General features: G+C 41.5%; 2 protein-coding genes across 6 annotated transcripts in view; one reads left to right on the top strand and one right to left on the bottom strand.

Moving 5' to 3' along the window:
* Window positions 1–3,844, top strand: part of snx7 (sorting nexin 7) — a 35,976-nt gene extending 32,132 nt beyond the window's left edge. For both annotated transcript variants that reach the window (XM_064949177.1, XM_064949176.1), the window contains one exon: window positions 3,292–3,844. In XM_064949177.1, the coding sequence (XP_064805249.1) occupies window positions 3,292–3,372 (81 nt within the window). In that variant the 3' untranslated portion in view covers window positions 3,373–3,844. The remainder of the gene's footprint in view (window positions 1–3,291) is intronic.
* Window positions 3,845–21,360: 17,516 nt separating this feature from the next.
* Window positions 21,361–25,885, bottom strand: part of LOC135522679 (phospholipid phosphatase-related protein type 5-like) — a 107,949-nt gene continuing 103,424 nt past the window's right edge. For 2 of the 4 annotated variants that reach the window (XM_064949171.1, XM_064949173.1), the window contains 2 exons: window positions 25,436–25,487; window positions 21,361–24,322 (listed from right to left, as the gene is read on the bottom strand). In XM_064949171.1, coding sequence (XP_064805243.1) covers window positions 24,303–24,322; window positions 25,436–25,487 — 72 coding nt within the window. In that variant the 3' untranslated portion in view covers window positions 21,361–24,302. The remainder of the gene's footprint in view (window positions 24,323–25,435; window positions 25,488–25,885) is intronic. The other 2 variants (XM_064949174.1, XM_064949175.1) reach the window with 1 other exon arrangement.

Here is a 25,885-nt window from a genome sequence, read left to right as displayed (position 1 = left end):
AAAGGAGAGGAGAGTAGGGATGGATGCATGGCACAGAGGGGTACATAAAGGGAGGAGTTAGATGGAGGAACTGGGGGAAGGAAGGAGGGGATGAAAGGAGTAAGGTGAATGGAAGTTCGGACTGGGAAAGGGTGGTGAGACTGGGGAAAGGGCTGTACTCGGAGGACTCAGTGAGGTGTTTGCTCTTCCTGAGATGGAATATTAACATCAATTATGGGCTTGGATAAATCTCAGGGTGCATGCTTGTCTGACTCATCAGTTTGCCTGGGGGTTATAGACCCATTTTCCATACTTTATTCCATACCTGTCACATTAAATCTTCTCATGACTGTAACCATACTGAGATACCCAGTGCTAGGTCACACAGATGTCATAGTTCAGTTCTCTGACAATTACTGTACTGTAATATAGACATATTATTACTAGGATGTGAAAAGCCCCTCAGACCAGAGATTATATTTCTGTGACTATAACCACTGTGTACCTTTTTTTTAAATTTCCAAACCAATGCCCTCTCAAATTGTTTGTAAACAGGATTTATTATTTCCTACAGATATCGTGTCTCTGCATAAATGCTGACGGAGAAGAATATAGGGATATTTTAGATATCTATCTATTCTAATTTTAATGGTCCTTTGTTGGTGTACTATGAATTCTATTTGCATTAGATTTAGAATCTGCCTGTTCATCACTGTACCCACTCTGCATACAGCACAGCAACTGTGTCGTTCTGTCAGGTTGCAACATCAAAGGAAAGCCATGGTTACTCCATAGCAACTACGGTTTCTTCAATGTTTCTTCAACTGGACATGGTTTTACTTACAAGGTGTTCTAGATTTGCAACAATTATCTACCTTGTTCTCATCACCTCTACCATGGCATTGACAGTCAATTCAACTCTTCTGAGTATCTGAATATTGATGTGAAGGAAGTCTGTGCTGAGCTCAAGTCCATAACTTTCTTCTGGACTTGTGCAGCCGCTCTTGTTCTTAAAGATGTGTGTGTGACTACGATATGTGTGTGCATGCATTCTTGCATCCACTGGTGTTCATATGTAATGCTGCCTGATTTATTTCAGTTTACCTGTCTTCCGGCTAAACCACTGGAGCATAGAGGGAGAAAAGGAGGATAGCTAATGATGTTAACGAGGCTAGCGGTCTCTTCCCCCCTTAACAATCTCCTTAATTAGCGCGCTAGTCACACTGCTACACAGGACCCATTACCTCAGCTGGAGCTGTCACAGGCTGTGTCAGGACCAGCACTGATGGAGCTCCTCTACCAGATAAACACACACAGGCACTCCCCTCTCGGCGGCAGAGTGTGTATTGACATTTGCCTCCTTGGTAATGCACCGATAGCCACCCCTGATTGGATGGCGACTTATCACCCCTGTTGAGCTCTGCGTCAGTGCACACGTCAGTCCAGACATGCTGGGACCAAGGACAGATTATACCCTTCAATTTTGGGTCCAATTATTCACTTCGTTATAGTTTGGGTACCTGTACAGGTTGGTCATGTCATACTGAAGATTCACCGGGCATTATGTGTGAAGGCAGAAGTTATGAAACGAGACACCATAATGAACATCAGTCGTGCACAGAAGGATCACCTGCTGGGTGTCGACGAGCAGTGGCGATTCAACATGATGGCCGATGTTCTGTGGTCAGAGGCGATGGGATGGCCAACCGCTCATTATGGTGTCTTGTCCTTTACAGTGCTCAGGTGTGAGGTTCCTCTCTCTGCCTCCCATTGTGCTGCCATAGGCGTTTTAGTGTTGCTTCAATCAGACAGTTATCCTCACAGCTCCACTGCAAGGTATGAACTTAAAGGGCTTTGGATCTCTGGGAAGAATGCTGCGTTGGCGGCCAGGTTGTACTTCTCTCCCAGTCGGGTCTTTAAATGGATTTAGCTGTCGCCTGATTTCCCCTGAATGTTTTATTCAACAGTCTGTTGTCTTATCTGTATTTGAGGGCTTAAACACTCCGTCTGGAAGTAAGGATAAGTTGCACTAACTATGTATCGCTTTCCTCAACCACAGTAATCCTTAAACACATAGTCTTATCTTGATAAGTACTAGTCAAACCTGTTTATTTATCCCACAACATACGGTATCATTAAGTATAAACGTTCAAGTTTGAATAAACTCAACTCCAAGGAGTTAGCTGTGGAAGTAAAAAACTTTTTTTTTCTGTCAGCCAATGTTTCACCTCTTTCCTCTGTGTCTTGGTCTTTCCTGTGATCAGCTCTGTGCATCTGCTCCCATTTAGTATTCTAGCCAGCTGCTGAGTCACAGATATCTGCTATTCACCTTTTTTTTTTTTTCTCTGCTCGTGTGCTCTGTGTACCCCGTGTAGCTCACAGCAGCTCTGTCCCTGTGCTCTGTGAAGCTTGTGGCCCTTGGTCTAGTCTATGGTAACTCTTTCCGCCCCCTCGCTATTCGCCCCTCTGTACTTAACACAGCTCTGCTCTCTGGCCCTATCCTTGTATAACCCATGGTCCCTAGGGTACAGCAACTCTGTCCCAGTACTCTAGTTAGCTCTGTCCCTGTATAACCTATTGTGTAAACCTGTTTTGTCCATACTCTGTTTAGCCCTGTGCTCTGTCCCTGTATAACCTGTTGTGTAAAGCAGCTATGTCCAAACTCTGGTTAGCTCTGCCTTCTCTGGGCCCTGTCAGTGAGGCTGATGGGTAAAGGTCAGACTGAGTCTGTGTCCCGTGGTGAAGGTGTCATCATGATTAAGCACTAGTGACATGGCAGTCAGCTGGCTACCCACGAGAGCCTCCTGCCACTGTCATGTTGGCTAAGTTTGTAAGAGGAGAGAAGGATGGAGAGTGGAGTGAAGGGTTGGGTGGGTGTGGAAGATTGGGGTGAGAGGAGGCAGGGTGAGAGGAGAACGGGATGTTTAGATGGGGGGAGGATGGAGACGGAGGAATTAGGGCTGTTTGGGTGGGTGCTTGGCTCTGTTTGGGTCAGAACATTAATCACAACCTTGTCTAGTGACAAATAGATGAGACAGAAGTCCAGGGAGCAGCCAGAGCCTGTGAACGAAATTGGCTGCTGAATTGAGGCATGCCATGTGTGTCTGATTTACGGCGGCCATTAAACAGACAGCTATTACTTTGGAAGTTTAGATGACAGTGGAAGGTTTTATTGACGTGTGGAAACGTACTGACTGGCTCGAAAGTTCACAGACCTGCCGTTTCAACTGAGTGATTGTGTGTGTGTGTGTGTGTGTGTGTGAGACTTACCGGTCTGTCATAACCTGATGATGTGGGTGTTCTCTCCTCCAGTGTCTGGCAGTGTGGGAGACCTTCCTTCTCTCCCAGAGAACAGAACCCAGCGAGGAGACTGACAGAGACAACACCCCCTAACCTCCACGATGCACTTCTTCTCTATTACGCAACCCTCTGCCTACCACCCCCTACCCAGGGGGCACAGCCAAAGACATCTTCCAGCACAACTCGGAGGACTCCTGGAATTGAACCCTAATCATTCCAATGAAGCTTCACTTTAAAGTCACTTTAGCACAGACTGTGATAAATCTGAGAGATCTTTAAATATGCATGATCAGCCAGCCGCTGCCTTAGGGCTTCTGTATGTACAGCCCTGGATCTGAGGGTAGATATACTGAATACACTGATGGATCCCCCATGATTTTCACAGCAATACGATGACATACTTTACTTGTTTACCTGTTTTACAATGACTCACTATGGTATTTTGATAACAGAAAATAAACTAAAGAGTGCCACATTTATTTTATACTATACACATTTTTCTCTTTGTAAAGCTTTAAATTGGGTTTTTAAGATGTTGGCATAATAAATGGATTGCTACATTGCATTTTCTCAGTACATGGTGTTTTATGGAACCTAAGCTATTGGCTTGTAGTTAGTCTTAGCAGCGAGTAGCAGCAGCCTCTAGGACTTCTCTTTGGATGGCAATGTTCTTTTCATGTAGGTGCTTTTCAAGATATTACGATCTGCGAAGCTTATGACGAACACTACCGTCTGAAAAGGAAACCATGCTAAACTCTTCAGAAAAATGCAATCTTTTCCATTGATCATGAAATATAATCCATTTTCACTCCAGTGTCTCGTTACATCAAACCATCAAACCAGAATCGCTCTATAAATGTCATGGTGCAACTTGTAATCGAAAATAGTTCTATTTGTGGCATACATTTTGTTTTGCTTTGTCAGCTTGATGGGGATTTTCATGCTGTACGTGTGTGAGAGAATGGACAGTTGAGTAGAGACGCATGTTCCCTGCTTAACTAGGTTACCCACTCTGAAGGCCTAATCACATTCAACATTAAAGAACCCTCAAAATAACAGTGCCCTGAAATTAGGCCCTTTTATCTGCACATTATTGAATATAGAACGAGCAACGAGAGGAAAGGAAAGCACATGCTTGTTAAACCAAGAGCTATAACCAGATGTACTTCCCAAATGGCATCCTATTCCCTATATCGTACACTACTGACAGGGCTCTGGTCAAAAGTCATGAACTATAAAGGGAATATGGTGCTGTTTGGGACACATCAGAACTGGCAATCAGGGTTCCAAAGCATCCCATTAGAATATAATATTTGTTTGTGTTAATCAAGTTTAAACTATGGACCATGTTTGGTGGTTTCTCATGTACTCCTTTACCTCCGCAGTACCAACTGATTCCTTTTGATCAAGCCGTTCTGAATAACTAATAGTATACCCCTGAGGTGAGGACACATCATTTACCACCTCAACGGACAACCTGCACCTGGAATGGCAAACTATTCTGTATTTCGTGCAATACTTTTCACCAGGACCCATAGGGCTCTGGTCAAAAGTATTGTGCTCCATAGGGGATCGGGTGCTATTTAGGACACGCATAACCAGATTTCTTTCTCTGGCTATGCTGTAGTGAACGCTGGCCCTGCCATGTGGGTATGAATACTGCATGGCAGTATGGCAGGGCTTTCCAAGATGCCCGCCTGCCTGCCCCACTGCTGGGTCAAAGAGGAGGGGTTCAGGGGGAGTCTTCCTCCATTCGCTATCTGATTCAACATTAATCAAGACGGAGACACAGGAAGCTGATTAATGAATGGAGAGGTTTCGCTCTTAGTATGCATCCGTAATGGCAACCTATTCCTTTTATAGTGCCCTACTTTGTTTTTACCAGGGCCCGTAGGGATCTGGTTTAATGTAGGGAACTATAAAGAGAATCAGCTGCCATTTGGGACACAAATGTAGACTGCTAATGACTGTCTGAGGGATGGATGTGTTCAAGTTTCTTTGCCAAGTGTAATGGACGCATTGAAAATCTTATTCAATGCTCACATAACAACCGTACGAAATATAGGCTATAAATATACCATTGCAACAACCAGAAATGAAATCAGTAATAAAACCAACTAGCAAAAGAATAAATCTGATATAAATCAAACAATGCATTGACTGGAGGGCTTTCTCACAGAGACGGTGTTCAATAAACAATACTTTATCTTTTTGACATATACGCCTCTCAGAAGACATCTTCTGTGTTTACGCAATACAATCATTGACGTTTTTGCTTTGGGGAGAGCAGAGATGGGCACACGAACACACTGTTTTAGACAGTTGGTGCCCAAAACAGTCACGTAGTTACTCCTAGTGCATTTGATTTATACAAGATGGCTATAATGGCAACAGGAGTGCCTATCATCACCAGTATCAAGTGTGCTACCGTGGAGGATGGCTCATACAGTAATAATGCCTGCAATGGAGAGAATGGAATCGCATCAAATCATGTGTTTGATGTATTTGATACCATTCCACCTATTCCGCTCCAGCCATTACCACAAGCCCGTCCTCCCAAATGAAGGTGCCACCTACCTGTGTGTGTGCACAGTTCCAGAGATGGATAGTTAACACATATAGAGTGATACAGCCCAGTTGGCGCAGTGTCACTCACACAGTCATTAGAATGTGCAGGAGGGATGCTCTACATCTAGCACTTCAAACAGCTTAGAGCTTTCACTGGTGGTGAGGTGAAAAGAGAGAGGGAGGTATAGCTTTACCATACACTACTGAATGGATTTTGAAGCTCTCTATTGCGGTGTTTGTGAAAAAAAGAGTCTTAGGGGAGTGGGGAAGGCGGTGGGAGGAAAAGAGAGAGAGAAAATAGAGAGAAAACAGGGAAAAAATAGACAGAAGGAACTTGTATTGGTCCATTTCATTTTGTTGTCTTATTAAAATACCTGCACCAGTTCCTCTCCTCTCTCTCTCTCTGATCCCTCTGGCTCGGAGCGTCAAGCCAACTGTAACTGTGGCTTACTTCCTGGTTTCTGTTGTGTGTTGCGGTAATTAGAGTGGTGGGTGTGAAATTGATGCGTGGCGGTGGCAGGCGCTGGCAGGCATCGTGGTCATGTCAAATCCCTGGAACGCTCCAATGTGCAGACAGCAGGAGAATGTTATGACAGAGAGACAGAGATGGGCTCTGGCAAAGGACAGCCTAAAGGGGGGGAAAGGTAGAAGCTTCTATTTTCTTATTATTTATTTATCTATTTTGGTCTCTGGGTGTGATTTTTTTCAATATGTCAAAATATGCCTGTATACAACATGATGAAGCAATGGAACATTTCCCTTCGAGGAACTAAACAGTCAGTAATTTATCTCATCTAGTCATGCTATCGAAATAAATCATAAAATACATTTTGTGTGCTTTTCATTCAGTGCTGATGTGGAAAAGTATAGCAGAAGTTCCAATGTGATCCAAATATTAAATCTTGGTCAGTGTACAGAGTTTGTCCTGAAGGCAGAAGGCCAGACTCCGACTGACGTAATGGGACATAATCAACTGGACCCGCTAGGCACATGATGAAGTCCTGCTGTATTTCCACTGTGATTGGTGTCACTCTGATCTTCTTCAATGAGCTTCTATTAGACAGCGGATGCGTCCCAAATGGAGCCCTATTCTCTATAGTGCCATTTGGGACAAGCCCACTGAGTCTGGGTAACCCTGCCTTCTAGAACCTGATATCATCGCCGGTCTTCTCTAACCATTTAGTACAAATAACAACCCCAGGAGAAAATATTGGTAGGCTGTTTAGCATTATAAACAGCTTTATGCTGTTTGTAACTAACTTCCTTAGAATGGCAGTCAGCCAGTTAGACAAGGTTTAGACCAGAGAAGCTGTTACCAACAACAATACAACCCTACACCCGTGGCCATTGTGAGGACAATGGAGAAAGTTTGACATATCTGCTATACATGTACTGTTCACATTCAAGTTTAAATTCATACAGCCTGTTGAGGAGCTGTATACAATGAATGAGCAAGGACTTACAAGGGATAAAGATAGTATTTTCTCACATTCTGAAAATAAGCGTCTAATCTGGAGGTGTTTCCTGATAGGCATTAGAATGTTTTCATAGCACTATTTACAACAGCATCATCTTGTGTAAAACCCTATATTGTTCATGTGACATACTTAAAAAACTTAACTGCTGGGATGTTTTGAAACCTAATTGACAGGGATTTTCAGAATGCATTTTGATTGTGGCTCCTGCTTATCTTTCTCCATATCCCTCTTCTCAGAAAAGATGAAAAGAGAGAAGGAGAATCCTCTGTGAGCGCTTGGGAGGGTTCCGAACCAGATAATGGACCCAGCGGCAAGTAATCAGACCTTTTCACTCAGTCACCATCAATCAGTCTCAGATCATAACAAACCTCAAAATCCTGATTCCAGCCTTTGCCTTTCCTGGAAGCGAAGCTGAACATTGGGTAATGGCAAAGCTCCATAAAACCAGAATAAAAGGAAAACACATCGTGTTCGGTAAATGTAACATGAATGGCTCATAAAGGTAGTCAACAGATGCCGACAGATGTCCCCATGTTTTTTTTTGTATCTTGTTTGTGTGTGTGCCCGCGGATATATGCGCATGCTCGTGCTTATTTGCGTGCATGTTTTTTGACTGACTGACGTCCCTATGGCACTCAGCGGGAGAGAGTGCAGTAGCCAGTACTGTGTGTGTGTGTATGTGTGTGTGTGTGTGTGTGTGGGGGGGGGGGGGGGGGGGGGGGGGGCAGGTGCGTCTGCAGAGTGACACTGTAACTACAATGTGGGTTGGTTCACCTGCTGGGATAAATGATACTGTGGAACCAAGAAGCAGCTATTATGAACAGAAACACCCATGTTGCTGTGCCTGTACATGTAGCAACATTCAGAAATACCAATATTAGAGATGCTGCTTCAGCCACCCTGCAAAACTCATCTTGACCTTCCAGTATACAACAAACAAGTTTTCTACTGCCAAGGAGGTTCAATACTTCTTCTATAAGCACATCAAGCCCAACAGACAAAGGGATGAGCCGACAGATCTAGTCTAACCCCAATTTAGCTGGCTCAATATGTAGGTGTGCTATCCACGCACAATCACGCAGCCTAGCTTATGTCTGTGATGCAGCCCTCAGCATCAGACAATGATGAGCACACCCCCTCAATGGGATTAAAGGAACAGTTATTATTGTTGTTGCTGAAGATTGGATTTAGTTATTATTATATTGCCTATGTTCCAGGGCATTTAGACAATGATGACTCCACGCTAAATGAATGAACAATGGTCAACATATTGAAGTGCCATACAGACGGGGGTTGCTTCCTTGTAGAGCTACAGCACATTGCATCCTTATGGGCTAAACTGTTTAGGATAGATTGTTAGTCCCCTATGGGCTTCCGCACAATTCCTTTATTACATTTTTATGTTTAACTTAATTTAGACCACATTGCTAATAACAATGAGGATATTTGTGACCCACCACATGGATTCAGTCCTATGAAGCAACATTTGAAATTGTGTTTTTTACATTGGATAAAAGTAGATACACGGAGCTAGAAAATTGTATATCATACACTGTAGTTGAGGAACAATGGGAAAGTTATTCTGCTTTGAAAGTTGATAAAACTTGTAACCCCACTTTTGAGAAAATGGCCCATGAAAGTTTTGGCACACCTACTGGAGAGCTCTTTGCCTACACACGTTCAGCATCTATCACACCTTCTTAAGCCTTAGCCCCACCCATCTCTTTAAGAATTCACATGTGAGGCCATGTGCTAAACAGAGTGAATACGGTAGTGTAGCAAACAACCAAAGATTTCAAGACTAAAAATTGTTAAAGTAGTAGCAAAAAGTAGTAGCAAAAATAACTTAATCTAGTCCTTGGTCTATATCCTAATCTGACTTTGGCGCAGGTCATGTTGTTCTTCACATTACTGTCTCTGGTAAACACACACTACATAAAATAAAATCTATGTTTATTGGTCACATGCACAGGATGCAGAAGGTATAAATGGTATTGTGAAATGGTTACTTGCATAGGGAAGTCTTTAGCTAGCAACAACTCATACTACCATGCACCGTGCATGAATCTGCAGGTAGCTAAAGCTAACCAACTATACTGAACAAATGTATAAATGCAACATCCAACAATTTCAAATAGTTTACTGAGTTACAGTTTATATAAAGAAATCAGTCAATTTAAATAAATTCCTTAGGCCCTATTCTTTGGTCACAGATACCTTAAAAAAGGTAGGGGTGTGGATCAGAAAACCAGTCCGTATCTGGTGTGACCACGATTTGCCTCATGCAGTGCGATACTCCTTAAGATAGAGTTGATCAAGCTGTTGATTTTGACCTGTGTAATGTTGTCCCAATCCTCTTCAATGGCTGTGTGAAGTTGCTGGATATTGGCTGAAACTGGAGCATGCTGTCGTACACGTCAATCCAGAGCATCCCAAACATGCTCAATCAGTGACATGTCTGGTGAGTATGCAGGCCATGGAAGAACTGGGAGCTTAAAAACCTCTCTAGGGTATGTGGGAAGCTAGCGTCCCACCTGGCCAACATCCAGTGAGATTGCAGAGCGCCAAATACAGAAATACTCATTACAAAAATTCAGAAAATATACAACTATTTTACATTGGTTTAAAGATTAACTTCTTGTGAATCCAACCACGGTGTCAGATTTAAAAAATGCTTTACGGCGAAAGCATACCTTACGATTATTTGAGAACATAGCCCAGCAGACAAATCATTACAAACAGTAACCAGCCAAGTAGAAGAGTTACACAAGTAAGAAATAGAGATAAAATTAATCCTTTACCTTTGATGATCTTCATATGGTGGCACTCAGAAGACATTAATTTGTTCAATAAATGTTTCTTTTGTTCGATAAAGTCTCTCCTTATATCCGCACATTTATATATGTTCGCGCATTTTCTTCAGTAATCCACAGGCTCAAACGCAGTCACAACAGGCAGACAAAAAAATACTAATTGTAATCGTAAAGTTCATAGAAACATGTCAAACGATGTTTATATTCAATCCTCAGGTTGTTTTTAGCCTAAATAATCTGTAATATTTCAACCGGACAATAACGTCGTCAATAGACAAGGTAAACAAGAAAGGCACTCTCTCTGGTCGCGCGCATGAAAAAGCTCTGTGACACGGCAGGGTCTACTCATTCAGACTGCTCTTACTCCCTCATTTTTCAGAATACAAGACTGAAACAATTTCTAAAGACTGATGACATCTAGTGGGAGGCATAGGAACTGCAAATTGAGTCCTAAGTCAATGGATACTGTAATGGCATTGAATAGAAAACTACAAACAAACAAAAAAATCCTACTTCCTGAATGGATTCTTCTCAGGTTTTCACCTGCCAAATCAGTTATGTTATACTCACAGACATTATTTTAACAGTTTTGGAAACTTTAGAGTGTTTTCCATTCACATATACTAATTATATGCATTTCCTATCTTCTGGGCCTGAGTAGAAAGCTGTTTAATTTGGGCATGCTTTTCATCCAAAATTCCAAATGCTGCCCCCTACCCTAGAGAAGTTAAAGTAATTATGTACAGATCCTTGCATGCTGAAACATGAGGTGATGGCGATGATGAATGGCACGACAATGGGCCCCAGGATCTCGTCACGGTCTCGCTGTGCATTCAAATTGCAATCGATAAAATGCAATTTTTTGTTGTTGTCGGTATCTTATGCCTGCCCATACCAACACCCCACCTCCACCATGGGGTACTCTGTTAACAAAATGACATTAGCATCATTCTGCCATCTGCCCGTTACAGTTGAATCCGGGATTAATCCGTGAAGAGCACACTTCTCCAGTGTGCTAGTGCCCACTGAAATCAGTTACTCTGCTGGTTAAAGCAACTGGGATATTATTCTATCTACTGAGGACGGATTGAATTGATTTGAGTGTTCTATTAAAGGTTCTGTCAATGGTTTTATCTCAAAAGGGAATTATATCTACTTACAAATATTTAAAATGGGAAACAATTGGGATTCCATACGTAGAGATGGAATCCTCCATCGGGGTATTGAGGCAGGAGGGCTGATTTGGTTTGATTCATTTTATAACTTGAGATGAAGCTAAATATATCTCTGAGCTTCAATGGGTTTGGGAGCGATTGAGATACATTGTCTAGATATATAAAAAATATCGCTCTGCGTAAAATGAGATGAAGTCATCAGTATATTTTTGAGAAATTGGTGTTTTTTTCATCGATTGACAAATTGCATGGGCCAGGGGTTCCATGGATAATAAGAATAGCAGAGGCAAAATTGGATCGCCTTGTCTACTGCTAGTAATTCTGAACGGAGCAGAGCAGATATTGACTGTTGGCTTATTATATTAATATAAAATATATATATTATATATTATATTAATATTAAAATTATATTAATGAAATTGGAGCAATTACCCTATGTTCCAAGAAAGACCAGACATATGACCAATTTAGGTTTATTAAAAGCTTCTTCTGCATCAAGAGAGCTGTTGTTTCTAATTAACCATCTAATGGAGGTTATCCGAGGATAAATGCTTTTTAACAAATCTGCTTTGGCCAGTGTGGATCAATTTGGGTAATTATGTCTCGAGATAGGACTACAACATTTTGGAAAACAGTTGAATATCTGTGTTTATCAAAGATAGGGTGCGATTGTGAGAACACTAGGTGGCATATTTACCTATTTTTAATAAAAGCATCATTTGTGCTGTAAGCACATCTCTCCCAAATGAACCTTTGTGGACGGCTGTATTATTCATTTCGAGCAATAGTGGACCTAATTGATTCAAACATTGTAAATAGCCAGGAGGAATACCGTCCAATCGAGGTGATTTGCCTTTATTCATTCATTCATTCACTGTAACTCAGTGAAATCTTTTAAATTATTGCATGTTGCATTTATATTTTTGTTCAGTACATGTAACTGATAATCAAAAGTACATGGGCACAATAATGCCTTGTTACCTGAAGGCTGGCCATTTGCACCTCCCCCCCCTGTACCTTTGCCGATATCATATACAGTAATGGCTTTAGAACATTCCAAGATGTGATAGATACATACACATTAGCAGGCAACTATTTTTTTCTCTCTATATTTACCATTTAGGCCAGCTATGCTGGGAGTCCCTTGGGAAACCCAACTACCGAAACATCCAATGATGGGATTTATCAATAAATTATCTGGGCTCCCGAAAGGAGCTCTATAATATATAAACAACTTTTGGAAAGTTCATATTCAGAGCTAGCCATGCAAAAAGTATAGTCCACAGATCTAATTGATTCTGAACCACCCTTTAACTGGAACAGAATATGAACCACAAATGTATACATTTTACGTTTGTCCACAGACTATATTTAACACCAAGGCCCCAACTCCCAACTGTTCACTGTGTCCCCTAATTAGGTAGGCATATTCCTTCATATGATGTGGATAAATGTATGTCATATACAGTTAAATGCTTCAGAGGCAAAGTTACAAAATTAATTTAGAATTGAATACATTTTAAAGTGGAACAGACTGTGTTTTAACTACTTTGCAGATTTGAAACAAACAGACAATCATAATATCAGTCAAAAAAAATATGCAACAAAAAACAACTTTATAAGAGGTTTTATAAATAGGTTCTATTCGGCACAAAATTCCTTAAAGTCAGAATTGTTGGCAGATTGTAAATCACAGCTGGCCTCGTACATTGTTTGCTGCCTCCATCCATTAGGAATGCACTGTTTCAGTGTCAATGACTCAATATTTTGGACATAAATGGACAAATGTAACTAATGCTGGGAATGACAATACAATCACACTAACAAGGGCAATGATCCTAAGTCAATCATAATGTGGCTAATAGGCTAGTGTATATATTTATGTAGCTATTTAGTTAGCAAGCTAACATCACGGAGCCTGACGTTAGCTCGCTAGCCAGCAAGCTGCTGAGAAGATGTCATGTTACCTTTTCCCCTCATATAATTTTTTGGTGGCTACAGCTAGAGATGCACATGCCATTTGTTTAGCTAGCAAGAAATGTGAATCACTCTGCTAGCTATGCTGAACTTAAATGACTGTTATCCATTTAGCATATCTCTTGTGTTCATAAATTCACTCGGAATTACTCCAATTTCAGAGCACACATCTGAGTGTGCCAGAGTGCAATATAATTGAGGCATTTACAAACACGCAACACCCGCTGAATATGACTGTCAAAAAAAGTTATTAAATTGTTGCCAGCAGCACAGTTAGTCAACCACGCTCTAGATAACATCAAAACAGCCTAACCAGTTCTGCTATGCCGAGTAAGATGGTCAGAGTGAGGTGTTCTCTCATTTGAGAGTGAGGTGTCCTCTCACTGGAAATAGCTAGCAAGCTAGCCAACTTTAGCCAGTTAGCTTGGGTGCTTGACTGCCAACATTGTGAGGAACGCTTGGATCAACCCTACTCCTCGGCCAGAGTCCAGTGTCAATAGTGCAGTGTGAACCTGAACGCTCAGAGAGCGGAACGCTCTGAATTTAAGAACAGACATCTGACAATTCTCTGAATTAGTAATGACCTATTGCGCACTCTGACACACTTGAACAACTTAGTTGTCAAACAAATGTATTTGGCATCGATCAAATGAGTCGGCAGGCAGGCAGGCAAGTTCTCATTCAGTTGTCAAAATGTGGTTTTGGACAAGTTGTAAAGTTTTCCAAATCTAATAGGACTCCTGTAGTATTTACATATTTGCAGAAATCCATTCAGGTGTATTTTGTGGCTTTTGGTGAATGCTTTCTGATGATCTAAAGTTACGCTGTTATTGCTGCCTGTAAACACACAGTCCAGTTCAAAGTGAATGATGGCAGGTCCTACTGCCTGTAAACACCTAGTCCAGTTCAAAGTGAATGATGGCAGGTCCTACTGCCTGTAAACACACAGTCCAGTTCAAAGTGAACGATGGAAGGCCCGTGTGGCAAATGGTTTATTTGCATAAAGACCTACTGTAGCTCTGATTGGCTATGGCGAACCGGTCTGCATAAACTCTGGTCCTGGACAAGACAGATGTTTTTATTAGGTTTTATTTAGTACAGTGTCTATCAATTTTCTGATCGCACGGCCGCTTAACCACTCTATATCGCTATAGAATTTTCATAAATGCCTTACTCCACGTGATTCCCAAACATTCTATGAATTTATGAGTGCCAGAAAATGGCCATATCTAAGTGCTCACTTGTTAAAAAAAAAGAAGAAAAAAAAGTCATATTCTTCCTGGGGATGTATATGAACAGATTTTAATAAGATTTCACGTTGCTGAAACACTGTCAGTTCCACTTTAAATATTCAATGCTTTCCATCTATTTTGTTACTTAACGATGATAGCCCCATGAATCTCTTAATCAATCAGAGAAGATTACTGCTGGCAGGCAGCACTGCAGCGATAAAAAGCATGGTTTCCGGGTGGGGAGGGAGGATGCGGGCGGGTGGATGGGGACTGAGGGGGGGAATGGGTTTGGGTTAACTTTGAATGTATTTATTTGATTGGTTCTGTACATGTAACCCCCCTCTAAAAACAAAAATGACAAAACTGACAAAACTGAATAAAAAGCCACAAAAAAAAGATACACCAATATCACTGGGGCTGGGCCTCCCGGGTGGCACAGTGGTCTAAGGCCTTAGATCTGCGCCGGGTGGCACAGTGGTCTTAGACCGCTGCATCGCAGTGCTAGCTGTGCCACCAGAGATTCCGGGTTCGAGCCCAGCCGGCCACGACAGGGAGGCCCATGGGGCGGCGCACAATTGGCCCAGCGTCGTCTGGGTTAGGGAGGGTTTGGCCGGCAGGGATATCCTTGTCTCATCACGCACTAGCGACTCCTGTGTCGGGCCGGGCGCAGCAGGCCGCGACGGGGAGGCCCATGGGGCGGCGTACAATTGGCCCAGCGCCGTCTGGGTTAGGGAGGGTTTGGCCGGCAGGGATATCCTTGTCTCATCGTGCACTAGCGACTCCTGTGTCGGGACGGGCGCAGTGCATGCTGACCAGGTCGCCAGGTGTTTCCTTATGGGTTCGATGTGCATTGTGTCAAGAAGCAGTGTGGCTTGGTTGGGTTGTGTTTCGTAGGACGCATGGCTCTCGACCTTCGCCTCTCCCGAGTCCGTACGGGAGTTGCAGCGATGAGACAAGACTGTAACTACTACCAATTGGATACCACAAAGTTAGGGAGAAAAAACATACACAATTTTTACTGGGGCTGTACATGTTCAGAAACACTGTACCTTAAATTACTGCCCCAATATTACACCTTTGTACCTTAAATTACTGTCCCAATATTACACCTTTGTACCTAGAGGTACAGTCCCAATATTACACCTTTGTACCTAAAAGTACTGTCCCATATTACACCTTTGTACCTAAAAGTACTGTCCCCATATTACACCGTTGTACCAAAAGGTACTGTCCCTATAGTATCCTAACAATAACAGTGCACTGCAGCAGGTGAGGGGTTAAATAGAGTGCGCCCTTGTCTATAAAACACTCCTAATTTATTATCCTGTGGTGGGATGGGAGCTTTAAGAGATGTCTTGTCCAGAGCCTTCTGTGGTGGACCAACCAGGCTACTGTTCCGGAAGACAGCCTTTGGCTTGAGTAAGTCATCGATCAGTGTTTGGGCCTGTGTGGACAGAGCACTGTAATTATAGTCAGGCTCAGTGATTCATCATGACTGAAACAGGACCAGGTTGTGTCAGCCATTCAAATATGGCTCTCTCAATCTGTAACTGGATCCAGTCAGAAGGGAGGGGGATATGGTTATGGGAAAAGACCCACTGCTCTCTACTGATGAGGATTATAATGGAATATAATAAAAAAATGAAGAGAGCAATAATTAGGGGAAATTATTTAGATCAAAGTTGCAAGCCCTTATGGAAAATACACATGATTTCACATGTTCATGTTATGAGATTTTTTTGTGATCAAATAACCTTTCACATGTGAAATCATGTGAAACCATGTGGTTTTGGAACACTTCACATGCGATGATATTTCACATGAAGTTTCACATGTGGATTCTTTCAAATGAGATTTCACAGGTGATGCCCGGCAAACAGAAATTTGTCGTTAAGAGCATCAAGCATACACTATACAGTGCCGTTGGAAAGTATTCAAACCCCTTGACTTTTTCCACATTTTGTTACGTTACAGCCTTCTTCTAAAATGGATTAAATAAAAACAATCCTCAGCAATCTACACACAATACCCCATAATGACAAAGTGAAAAATGTTTTTTAGAAATTTTAGCAAATGTATGAAATGTTTCCATTGATCTTCCTTGAGATGTTTCTACAACTTGATTGAAGTCCACCTGTGGTAAATTCAATTGATTGGACATGATTTGGAAAGGCACACACCTATCTATATAAAGTCCCACAGTTGACAGTGCATGTCAGAGCAAAAACAAAGCCATGAGGTCACAGGAATTGTCCGTAGAGCTCTGAGACAGGATTGTGCCAAGGCACAGATCTGGTGAAGGTACCAAAACATTTCTGAAGTTCCCTCAAGAACACAGTGGCCTCCATCATTCTTAAATGGAAGAAGTTTGGGACCACCAAGACTCTTCCTAGAGCTGGCTGCCCGGCCACCCTGAGCAATCGGGGGAGAAGGGCCTTGGTCAGGGAAGTGACCAAGAACCCGATGGTCACTCTGACAGAGCTCTAGAGTTCCTCTGTGGAGATGGGAGAAACTTCCAGAAGGACAACCATCTCTGCAGCACTTCACCAATCAGGCCTTTATGGTAGAGTGGCCAGACGGAAGCCACACCTCAGTAAAAGGCACATGACAGCCCGCTTGGAGTTTGGCACCATCCTGGCACCATCCCTACGGTGAAGCATGGTGGTGGCAGCATCATGCTGTGGGGATGTATTTCAGTGGCAGGGACTGGGAGACTAGTCAGGATCGAGGCAAATACTGTATGAATGCAGCAAAGTACAGAGATCCTTGATGAAAACCTGCTTAGGACCTCAGACTGTGGCGAAGGTTTACCTTCCAACAGGACAATGACACTGAGCACACAGCCAAGACAACACATGAAAGGCTTCGGGATACGTCTCTGAATGTCCTTGAGTGGCCCAGCCAGAGCCCGGACTTGAACCCAATCGAACATCCCAGGAGACCTGAAAAAGCTGTGCAGCAACGCCCTCCATCCAACCTGACAGAGCTTGAGAGGATCTGCAGAGAAGAATAGGAGAAACTCCCCAAATACAGGTGTGCCAAGCTTGTAGCGTCATACCCAAGAAGACTCAATGCTGTTTTTTATCATAGTGATAGACAAGTATACAGAAAACGCTCAAATTGCTGAAATAAGTACATGAAATCAATGATGAGAGAATAGTGAGATTAACTGATTAGTAAAATAGCAGTGGAGATGGCACTCTTTTGCTTAGAGATGCAGTATAGGTAATGAATCTGTAGATGACTCCTGAGAATGCTACGGAGTTTGTGGTGCAGGAAAAAGATCAGCATACTCCGAATCCAGAGATTGTGAGTCCCAGGTCGGGTCATATTGAAAAGTCAGCACTAAGTGATCATGTCAAGTGTAATCATATTGATTAAAGATGTTTACGCTATTTTAGCTGAACAGCGTACCACTTACCTTGAAACACCCATACCATTTTATTATATTTTCATGTTTTCACCTCACATGTAAATTTCACATGTGAATTGCAGATTTATATGTGACATTGCAGTTTCACATTTGAAAAACTTTCATCTGCGAAAATGGTCAAATGTTGGTGAAATTTTGCATCCATCCCCATGTCACATTTATTTCACGAGATCATGTTTTCACATGTAGCTTTAATGTTATCACATTAACTTCACATGAGATCACGTGAAATTCGTGTGGTTTTTCCGTAAGGGTGGTAAACACTCTTGGCTTTTGGGTCTGTTTGCTTGAGGGAATTTTTTTCCTATGCTATTTTTATGTTATTTTTTTCCTAAAGAATGTGTGTGATCTAAACACAGCGAAAAAGCTGAGGGTAAACATCACTGACATTGGTGTCAAGGCTTTGTAGTATGGCTGAGAACAAACATACCTATTCTGTTTTATCATTAAATCCGTAACGATGGCATTTTCTCCATGTAAATTATTCACTTTGTCTTCTATCACTTTTGCATTTGTAATGAGCTGATTTCAATGCGTTGGTTCGAGGGCTCGTGCTGTAGCCTAACACACTCCCCCAGCTGAGTAGTGTGACAAGATTAGAGCTGTAAACATGAACATTGTCCCGTAATTTTTTTCTCCCCCCAGATGAGAATGAATTTCACGGACGCCAGAGGGGTAGAAGAGAGTTAAACCTGAACTGCAGATGTTTGGATGTGAGGAATATCGTAGTGTCGTCCCATTTGATAACTGGGCCACGGTCCTATGCAGTAGAAGAAGTGGGGGATGGGATGGAGATAGAGGAGAAGCTCACTGCCAATCTCGTTCCTCTCCCAGTGAAATCTCCTAGACAGCTCCAGAATAACCCCTGCTGGGAGAGATTTAACACGTCCAATTCCAACTGTGCTCAGACGCATTCCCAAACGGGCGTCGACGATACTCCACCTCAGAAGAATAGAAAAGTTGCTCAAAGCAAAAAATATTCCTCACCACAATCTGAACAAACAAACATCAAACAACAGACACTGAAGCAGCAACTGCTGCCACTGACCAGGTCCCATTGGGGCCCAGCCTCCTCATGTGTTTTGTGTGTAGAACAGTCTGCAGAGGAACTAGCAGTGCCATGGCGGTGTAGGGCGATGGTGGCACAGAACCCTGAACCATCTTGGCTCCCTTCCAGAATCCTGCCAAACCTCCAAAACACAATTAGAGCATCTGGCTGTGAGATACTGGAGCTGTGCCGACATATGTCCTCTAGGATGAACTATGTGAACCATGTGAGCCCGACCACATCTGGAACTGGAACTAGACCGGTGGGTTGGAGGTTGCTTGGGAAGCCCGTCGGGGACAGCAGAACACAGGTGCGGGTCAGTCAACCAGAACACCACTCCTGGAAAGTGAGAAAGTTCTCTGGGGCATCAGTTGACAGCCACAGTCTCACCAGCCTTCTGCATAATAGTGATCGTGGTTCTGGTGTATCCAGGGGCAGCCAGACCCAGACACATCTTCCAGATACTGGGCTCTCTGGCTGTGCTAAAGACAGCAAAGGAGACAGCCAACAGCATGGACGGAAGGTCAGCGGATCCAGGAGGGACCAGAGAGATGAAGGTGGGGTTGGAAAAAGGAGACAGATGCCCAGAGAAGAATCCTTGCGGTGGGGTGAAGGATCAACATGGCCTTGGGTGAGTATTTCCACAGCTCCATGGCGACTCTCTGTCACTCCACTCAGAGTGTACACATCCTGACAGACTGGCAGGTCAGCTCAGTACTGCCAGTTAAGTGCTGCCACCATCATTTACTAGTTGCATGTGCATAACAGAAGCTGCCCATCTGTCAACCACTCCTGTATTCTTCACCTCCAAATAAAATTGGAACGTAATTATCGTTGTAAAATCTAAATTCTAAATTAAGACCACATTGGTACCTTTTTAATTTCTCTCGTCTATGTAAATAACTGTGAATGGAAACATAATGACATCCTGCTTTACTGTAATAATAATACTATTCTTCCGGCTTTCTCATCAAACATTAAGTATTATCAGCAGCACCCTTTACAAAACGTTTCAGTCTCAATTGAAACAGGTGCTTTCAGCTTGCAACAAAGATCACAAGGACATTGTTATATTTAGAATTGCTTCAAGTGAACACGATTCAAGACCAGAGTATGAATGTCTTTCTTTATGTAGTACGTTCTAATAGGTTTGTAATAACTCTATAGGTTCTTTAGAAACCCCAGGATCCATTTGGTCCAATACATAATTAATTTCCATGGCAACACAAAGTGGATCAAACGGCACATATGCTTGGAAAGTCTTTGAAGATTTGAAGTTCACATATGGATGAATGTTCGCATAGAGATTGAATGGGTGCGATTTTGTCAATTGAAGACATTGTATTCAGGACGACAGAGACACTTCAAAGTCATGCAGAGAAGTCCTTCAAACTCATCATTCCTCATTCCGAGTGGATATTGTATGGTGACAGTAATAGTAAGTCTGAGAGACTGTTTTCTCTTCTCTATGAAATGGACTGTATTTGTCACATCATCACATATCCTATATTTATTTTCTGGTATGTTCCTTCGAATAAGCGCTACTATAGCACTTTAAGTATTTCCGACAGAACTAAGTTAACAAACCAATTCCTTTCCCATGTGTTTTTTTGTAACCAGAGGTGGGAATGCTGTTGTAAATCACAGAGAGAAACCCCCTCAGAAGTGGCCTCTGTGCACCTGTAGATGTCTGTATGTATCAAATGTCTCAGAGTAGGAGTGCTGATCTAGGATCAGATCTCCACGTCTATGTAGTGTTATTAAAAGATGATCTAACAGGCTAAACTGATCAGAAATCAGCACTCCTCCGAGACACTTGATACATCCCACATGGGACAGATAAGACAGATCAGTGTGCCAGGAGATTCTATAGAATGAAGGAAAGCTGTGTCACAAATGGCACCCTATATCCTATATAGTGCACTACTTTTGACCAGATCCCCTAAGGGTTTTGGTGTCGTTTGGGAGGCAGACACAGCTTCAGAAATGCTCTGTTCTACAGCATGTATCTCTACTCTGGTGACTGACTGTTATAAATGGCTCTCTGCCGCTTGTTCCCTCTTGTGATGGATGGTTGTTTGTTTGTTTTCTTGTCTGTCTTCCGTAGGACCCCGAGAGTCAGTCAAGGAACCAGCGGCAGAACGAGTCCCCAACAGACTGTGATGTCACCCTACTGCACATTGTGCATCTTTTACAGTGTAGGTCAGTCAATCTGTCTCATGTCAGGGAAGAAGGACAATTTGGAGATGATTTTCAACATATCCTTCACAACAGACAAACTTGACTCAAGCAAATAGCAAGATATTTAGTATTCAGAATAGGTTAGTGAATGGACAGGAGGAGCGAGCAATCTTGATATAATTATTTTTTATTCCAAGACTGTAAATTGAATTTTGTCTACAGTGTAAAAGGTCATGATAAAAAGACAAAGGAATGAAATAGAAGTTTGGTAAAACAACTGGGTGACCAGAATATCAACAACATCCATACAAAATGATTCACTATGCTAAATAATGACAATGTAACAGTCTGACTTCAAACCAGGGAAGAACAAGAAGAAAAACCTGTCATTTAAAAAAAAGATCAGTAGCTAGGTTGCATGAAAGTCTTGTCTATGGACCAAAAGTTTAACAAAAAGGTGTGAATGTGTAGATTAGCAAAAAGGTATGAATGTGTAGATTAGCAAAAAGGTATGAATGTGTGGTTTAACAAAAAGGTATGAATGTGTAGTTTAACCAAATGTATGAGTATGTAGTGTAACCAAATGTATGAGTATGTAGTGTAACCAAATGTATGAGTATCTAGTGTAACCAAATGTATGAGTATGTAGTGTAACCAAATGTATGAGTATGTAGTGTAACCAAATGTATGAGTATGTAGTTTAATCAAATGTATGAGTATGTAGTGTAACCAAATGTATGAGTATCTAGTGTAACCAAATGTATGAGTATCTAGTGTAACCAAATGTATGAGTATCTAGTGTAACCAAGCGTATGAGTCCAGTTTAACCAAATGTATGAGTATGTAGTGTAACCAAATGTATGAGTATGTAGTGTAACCAAATGTATGAGTATCTAGTGTAACCAAATGTATGAGTATGTAGTGTAACCAAATGTATGAGTATGTAGTGTAACCAAATGTATGAGTATGTAGTGTAACCAAATGTATGAGTATGTAGTTTAATCAAATCTATGAGTATGTAGTGTAACCAAATGTATGAGTATCTAGTGTAACCAAATGTATGAGTATCTAGTGTAACCAAATGTATGAGTATCTAGTGTAACCAAGCGTATGAGTCCAGTTTAACCAAATGTATGAGTATGTAGTGTAACCAAATGTATGAGTATGTAGTCTAACCAAATGTATGAGTATGTAGTGTAACCAAGTGTATGAGTATGTAGTTTAACTAAATGTATGAGTATGTAGTGTAACACAAAGTTCTGAGTATGCAGTAGAGGTTGTAATACAACATAAATAGAGGAAATATTAAAGTCAGAGTATAAAAAAATCAGAACATAGGCATGTGCACTTGTATAACATGGTATAGCTATGTTAAAGTAATACTAGTCCATTAACACATGTACTGTACTTTTTGTGAACTAACACACACATACATACAGTGCACAACCATAAGAAAATAGACAGCCATAATGTCTGACAGAAGGATATTGACCTACAGTATGTATACATTTTATACAGTTCACTTTTTCCATCATTTGAATATAATAACACTAACCGTTAGGTCTTGCAATGCACATGTTAGCAGATTTTACAAATCCTGAATGTTCTAGACATAATTACGTATATTTTCCAAGCAGCAGCGGTATGGGCGGCCATCTTGCCTGCGTTTCTGAGTCAAGCTTGATTTTAAAGTGCTGCTGTTATCATGTTCCTGTGTTGTTGTGTCCTTTATGATAGTTCAGTGCTTTAGTGATCATTACAAAAATATAGATTTCAGGGGCAACATAATGGGGACATCAATATTATGCTCTGCTCTTCTCTACTCATGGGCAAAACAGTCAGAAAATGAATGTTATTGCTCCTCTTAAAACTATTTTCACATTGACTGGGGTTGGTCGATCGAATTGCAGCTTGCATCCCAAAGTACAGTTTTTTTTCTGCATACTCTGAGGTGTCTTAGGACGAAAGACCCTCTTCAAATTTCACCAGTGACAGATGTGGTATTGTTGAACCTCAGTTACATACATTAATATCTGAGAGAATCATAGTAAGACAATGACGTTTCACCATAACACAACAAATCTCAATATTGGCCTGTGAGACAGTGACACAGTTCCCTGTCACATGCGTTCATGTGTATCAACAATAGACTTAAAGTAATTACTAAACGATTAGTGACATTGTGCTCCATTCACTGTATCCCTTCCACACCAGAGAGAGAGCTGAATAAAGAGAGAGAGAGAGAGAGAGAGAGAAAGAGAGAGAGAGAAAGAGCGAGAGGAGACACTCACGCTGACACACAGATGACAACCAACCCCTCTTCGAGCTCCAAGTGATGGCGTATCAGCTTTAGGAACTGCCACATGAAGCATCATGAATAAAAGTGAAGCAACATGAATAAAAATGAAGCAACATGAATCAAAGTCTAACCAACATCATTGGTTTGCATTTCTCATAATTTGGGGTTGAAATATATGTCCCTGTATGTGGCAACAGGGACATTTTTGAATCTACAAATCTACAAATTCAACACAACATACAGTAGGCTACATTTGAGAAAAATAATGCTCCCTAGCTTCCCATTATTTAGGATACTGATAATGTAACAATGCTTATTGTACACAAAATAGAGTCCAATGATGAAATATAATTTACATGAAGCGATGGCAGAATGAATAAGAACATATCCGACCAACATTGTGGAAAAAAATGGATCAGTCACTTCCATGATGAAGTCCTCTCTTCTACAGTATAAAGTGGCATCTGGATCACAGCGTGTCAGCATTTCTGCTTATAATGACAAGTTGAGTTAATTCAAGTTGAATCAGGTCAATTTTCCTCATTTAGGGATTAAGTCCAAAAATAGATTAAATAAATGCAGTAAACACATGGAGAAACACAGCAAAGAGCTTCCCATCAAGCTATTGAGGAGTTTTTACATGACTGCGGCATAGGATATGATACAGGGACTGACAAGACAACAACACAGACAGACCTTATACAGTAGCCGTACATAATGAGTTAGCGTTGCACCCCGACTATTACATTTTTGATTGGACGGTGAAGAGCGTTGATGTCCAATGGGTTTGCAAAACGGACGATTCAACGTCATGTGACCTCAGCGAAGGTGATGTGATTCTAAAAGGAGGAAAGAAAGAAAACAATTACATGAGACAAGTTACACAAAAAGTATTTATTTTTTTATCTCAAGAAATGAAAGCTTTTGAAATGAGGCAGGGTTAAGTAAGTCGTTAAGAAGCTGAACGACATTTGCTCTATTCTAGTTGCTCTAGATTCTAGTTGCTCTATTCCAGTTGCTTTAGATTCTAGTTGCCCTAGATTCTGGTTTCTCTATTCTATTTGCTCTATTCTAGTTCCTCTTTTCTAGTTGCTCTAGATTCTATTTGCTCTATTATTCTAGTTGCTCTAAATTCTAGTTGCTATATTCTAGTTGCTCTAGATTCTAGTTGCTCTATTCTAGTTGCTCTATATTCTAGTTGCTCTACATTCTAGTTTCTCTATTATAGTTGCTCTTTTCTAGTTGCTCTAGATTCTAGTTGCTCTATTCTAGTTGCTCTAGATTCTAGTTGCTCTAGATTCTAGTTGCTCTGTTCTAGTTGCTCAAGATTCTAGTTGCTCTATCCTAGTTGCTCTAGATTCTAGTTTCTCTATTCTATTTGCTCGATTCTAGTTGCTCTTTCCTAGTTGCTCTAGATTCTAGTTGTTCTAGATTCTAGTTGCTCTAGATTCTAGTTGCTCTATTCTAGTTGCTCTAGATTCTAGTTGCTGTAGATTCTAGTTTCTCTATTCTAGTTGCTCTAGATTCTAGTACTATCAAGCCCATGTTTTCCCCCATGCGGATATGGGAAACAACATGTCAGTTTATTTCCTGGTTCTTTCATAAAACTTTAATGCATTATGATAGATACTGCGTCTGCTGCCTTCATCAATGAAGACTAGGGATGCTGTACTGTATGCCTATGAGTAGGGAGGGAGTCATCTTCAGGCAGCTTTTCTCAAAAAAGCTCTGTCAGTAAAGCAAGGGAGAGGGGGAATCCGAGTGTATTTTAGTGGTCATACAGTGTACTTTCAAAAGTAGCCAAAAGTGGCACTTCAAGATTAATGTGAGAGCGTTAGAACGACCCATACTAACGCAAGAGGGTGGGATGGCGGGGAGTGGGCATGCAGAAACAGGGGGGGCAGCTGTGGGTGAATAGGGGGGTGCAGGGATGTACTGTAGCTATGTGCTACCTTGATAATGTGGTTCAACTGCCATATAACCCCTGTCCGCTCCTGCCCAGATCTGAAACCAAGCAAACGAGCCCGTGTCAGATGCAGTGGTCTCATTTTACGCAAACTACAACTGGTAAAGGCTTCATATGGCATTCATAAAGTCTTCATAAGCACCTTATAGAGGTTTTATAAAGGCTTCATTGAGCCTTAAAAGTTGTGGTTTGTTTAAAATGAGACTGATGCAGTTATTTGTCAGTGTTTCTGGGTAAAGAGATGGTGGAAGAGTTACCCCACCACAGTCTGACTGCTGTAGTTGAACAGGCTGCTAATACGTCACATCACATTATCCATAGCGCTACTCACTAGCTAGTCACTAGAATTTGCAGATGTTATTTTCTTTAGCATACATTTGTGCATGCTGAGTGTGATGTCAGATGTCTCGGGGCTATGTTTAGAACAGGTTATTTT

The sequence above is a fragment of the Oncorhynchus masou genome, chromosome 30, assembly GCF_036934945.1.
Source record: "Oncorhynchus masou masou isolate Uvic2021 chromosome 30, UVic_Omas_1.1, whole genome shotgun sequence".
Taxonomy (NCBI): Eukaryota; Metazoa; Chordata; class Actinopteri; order Salmoniformes; family Salmonidae; genus Oncorhynchus; species Oncorhynchus masou.
Note: the sequence above shows the minus strand (reverse complement) of the source record. Positions and strands in the feature narration are given on the sequence as shown.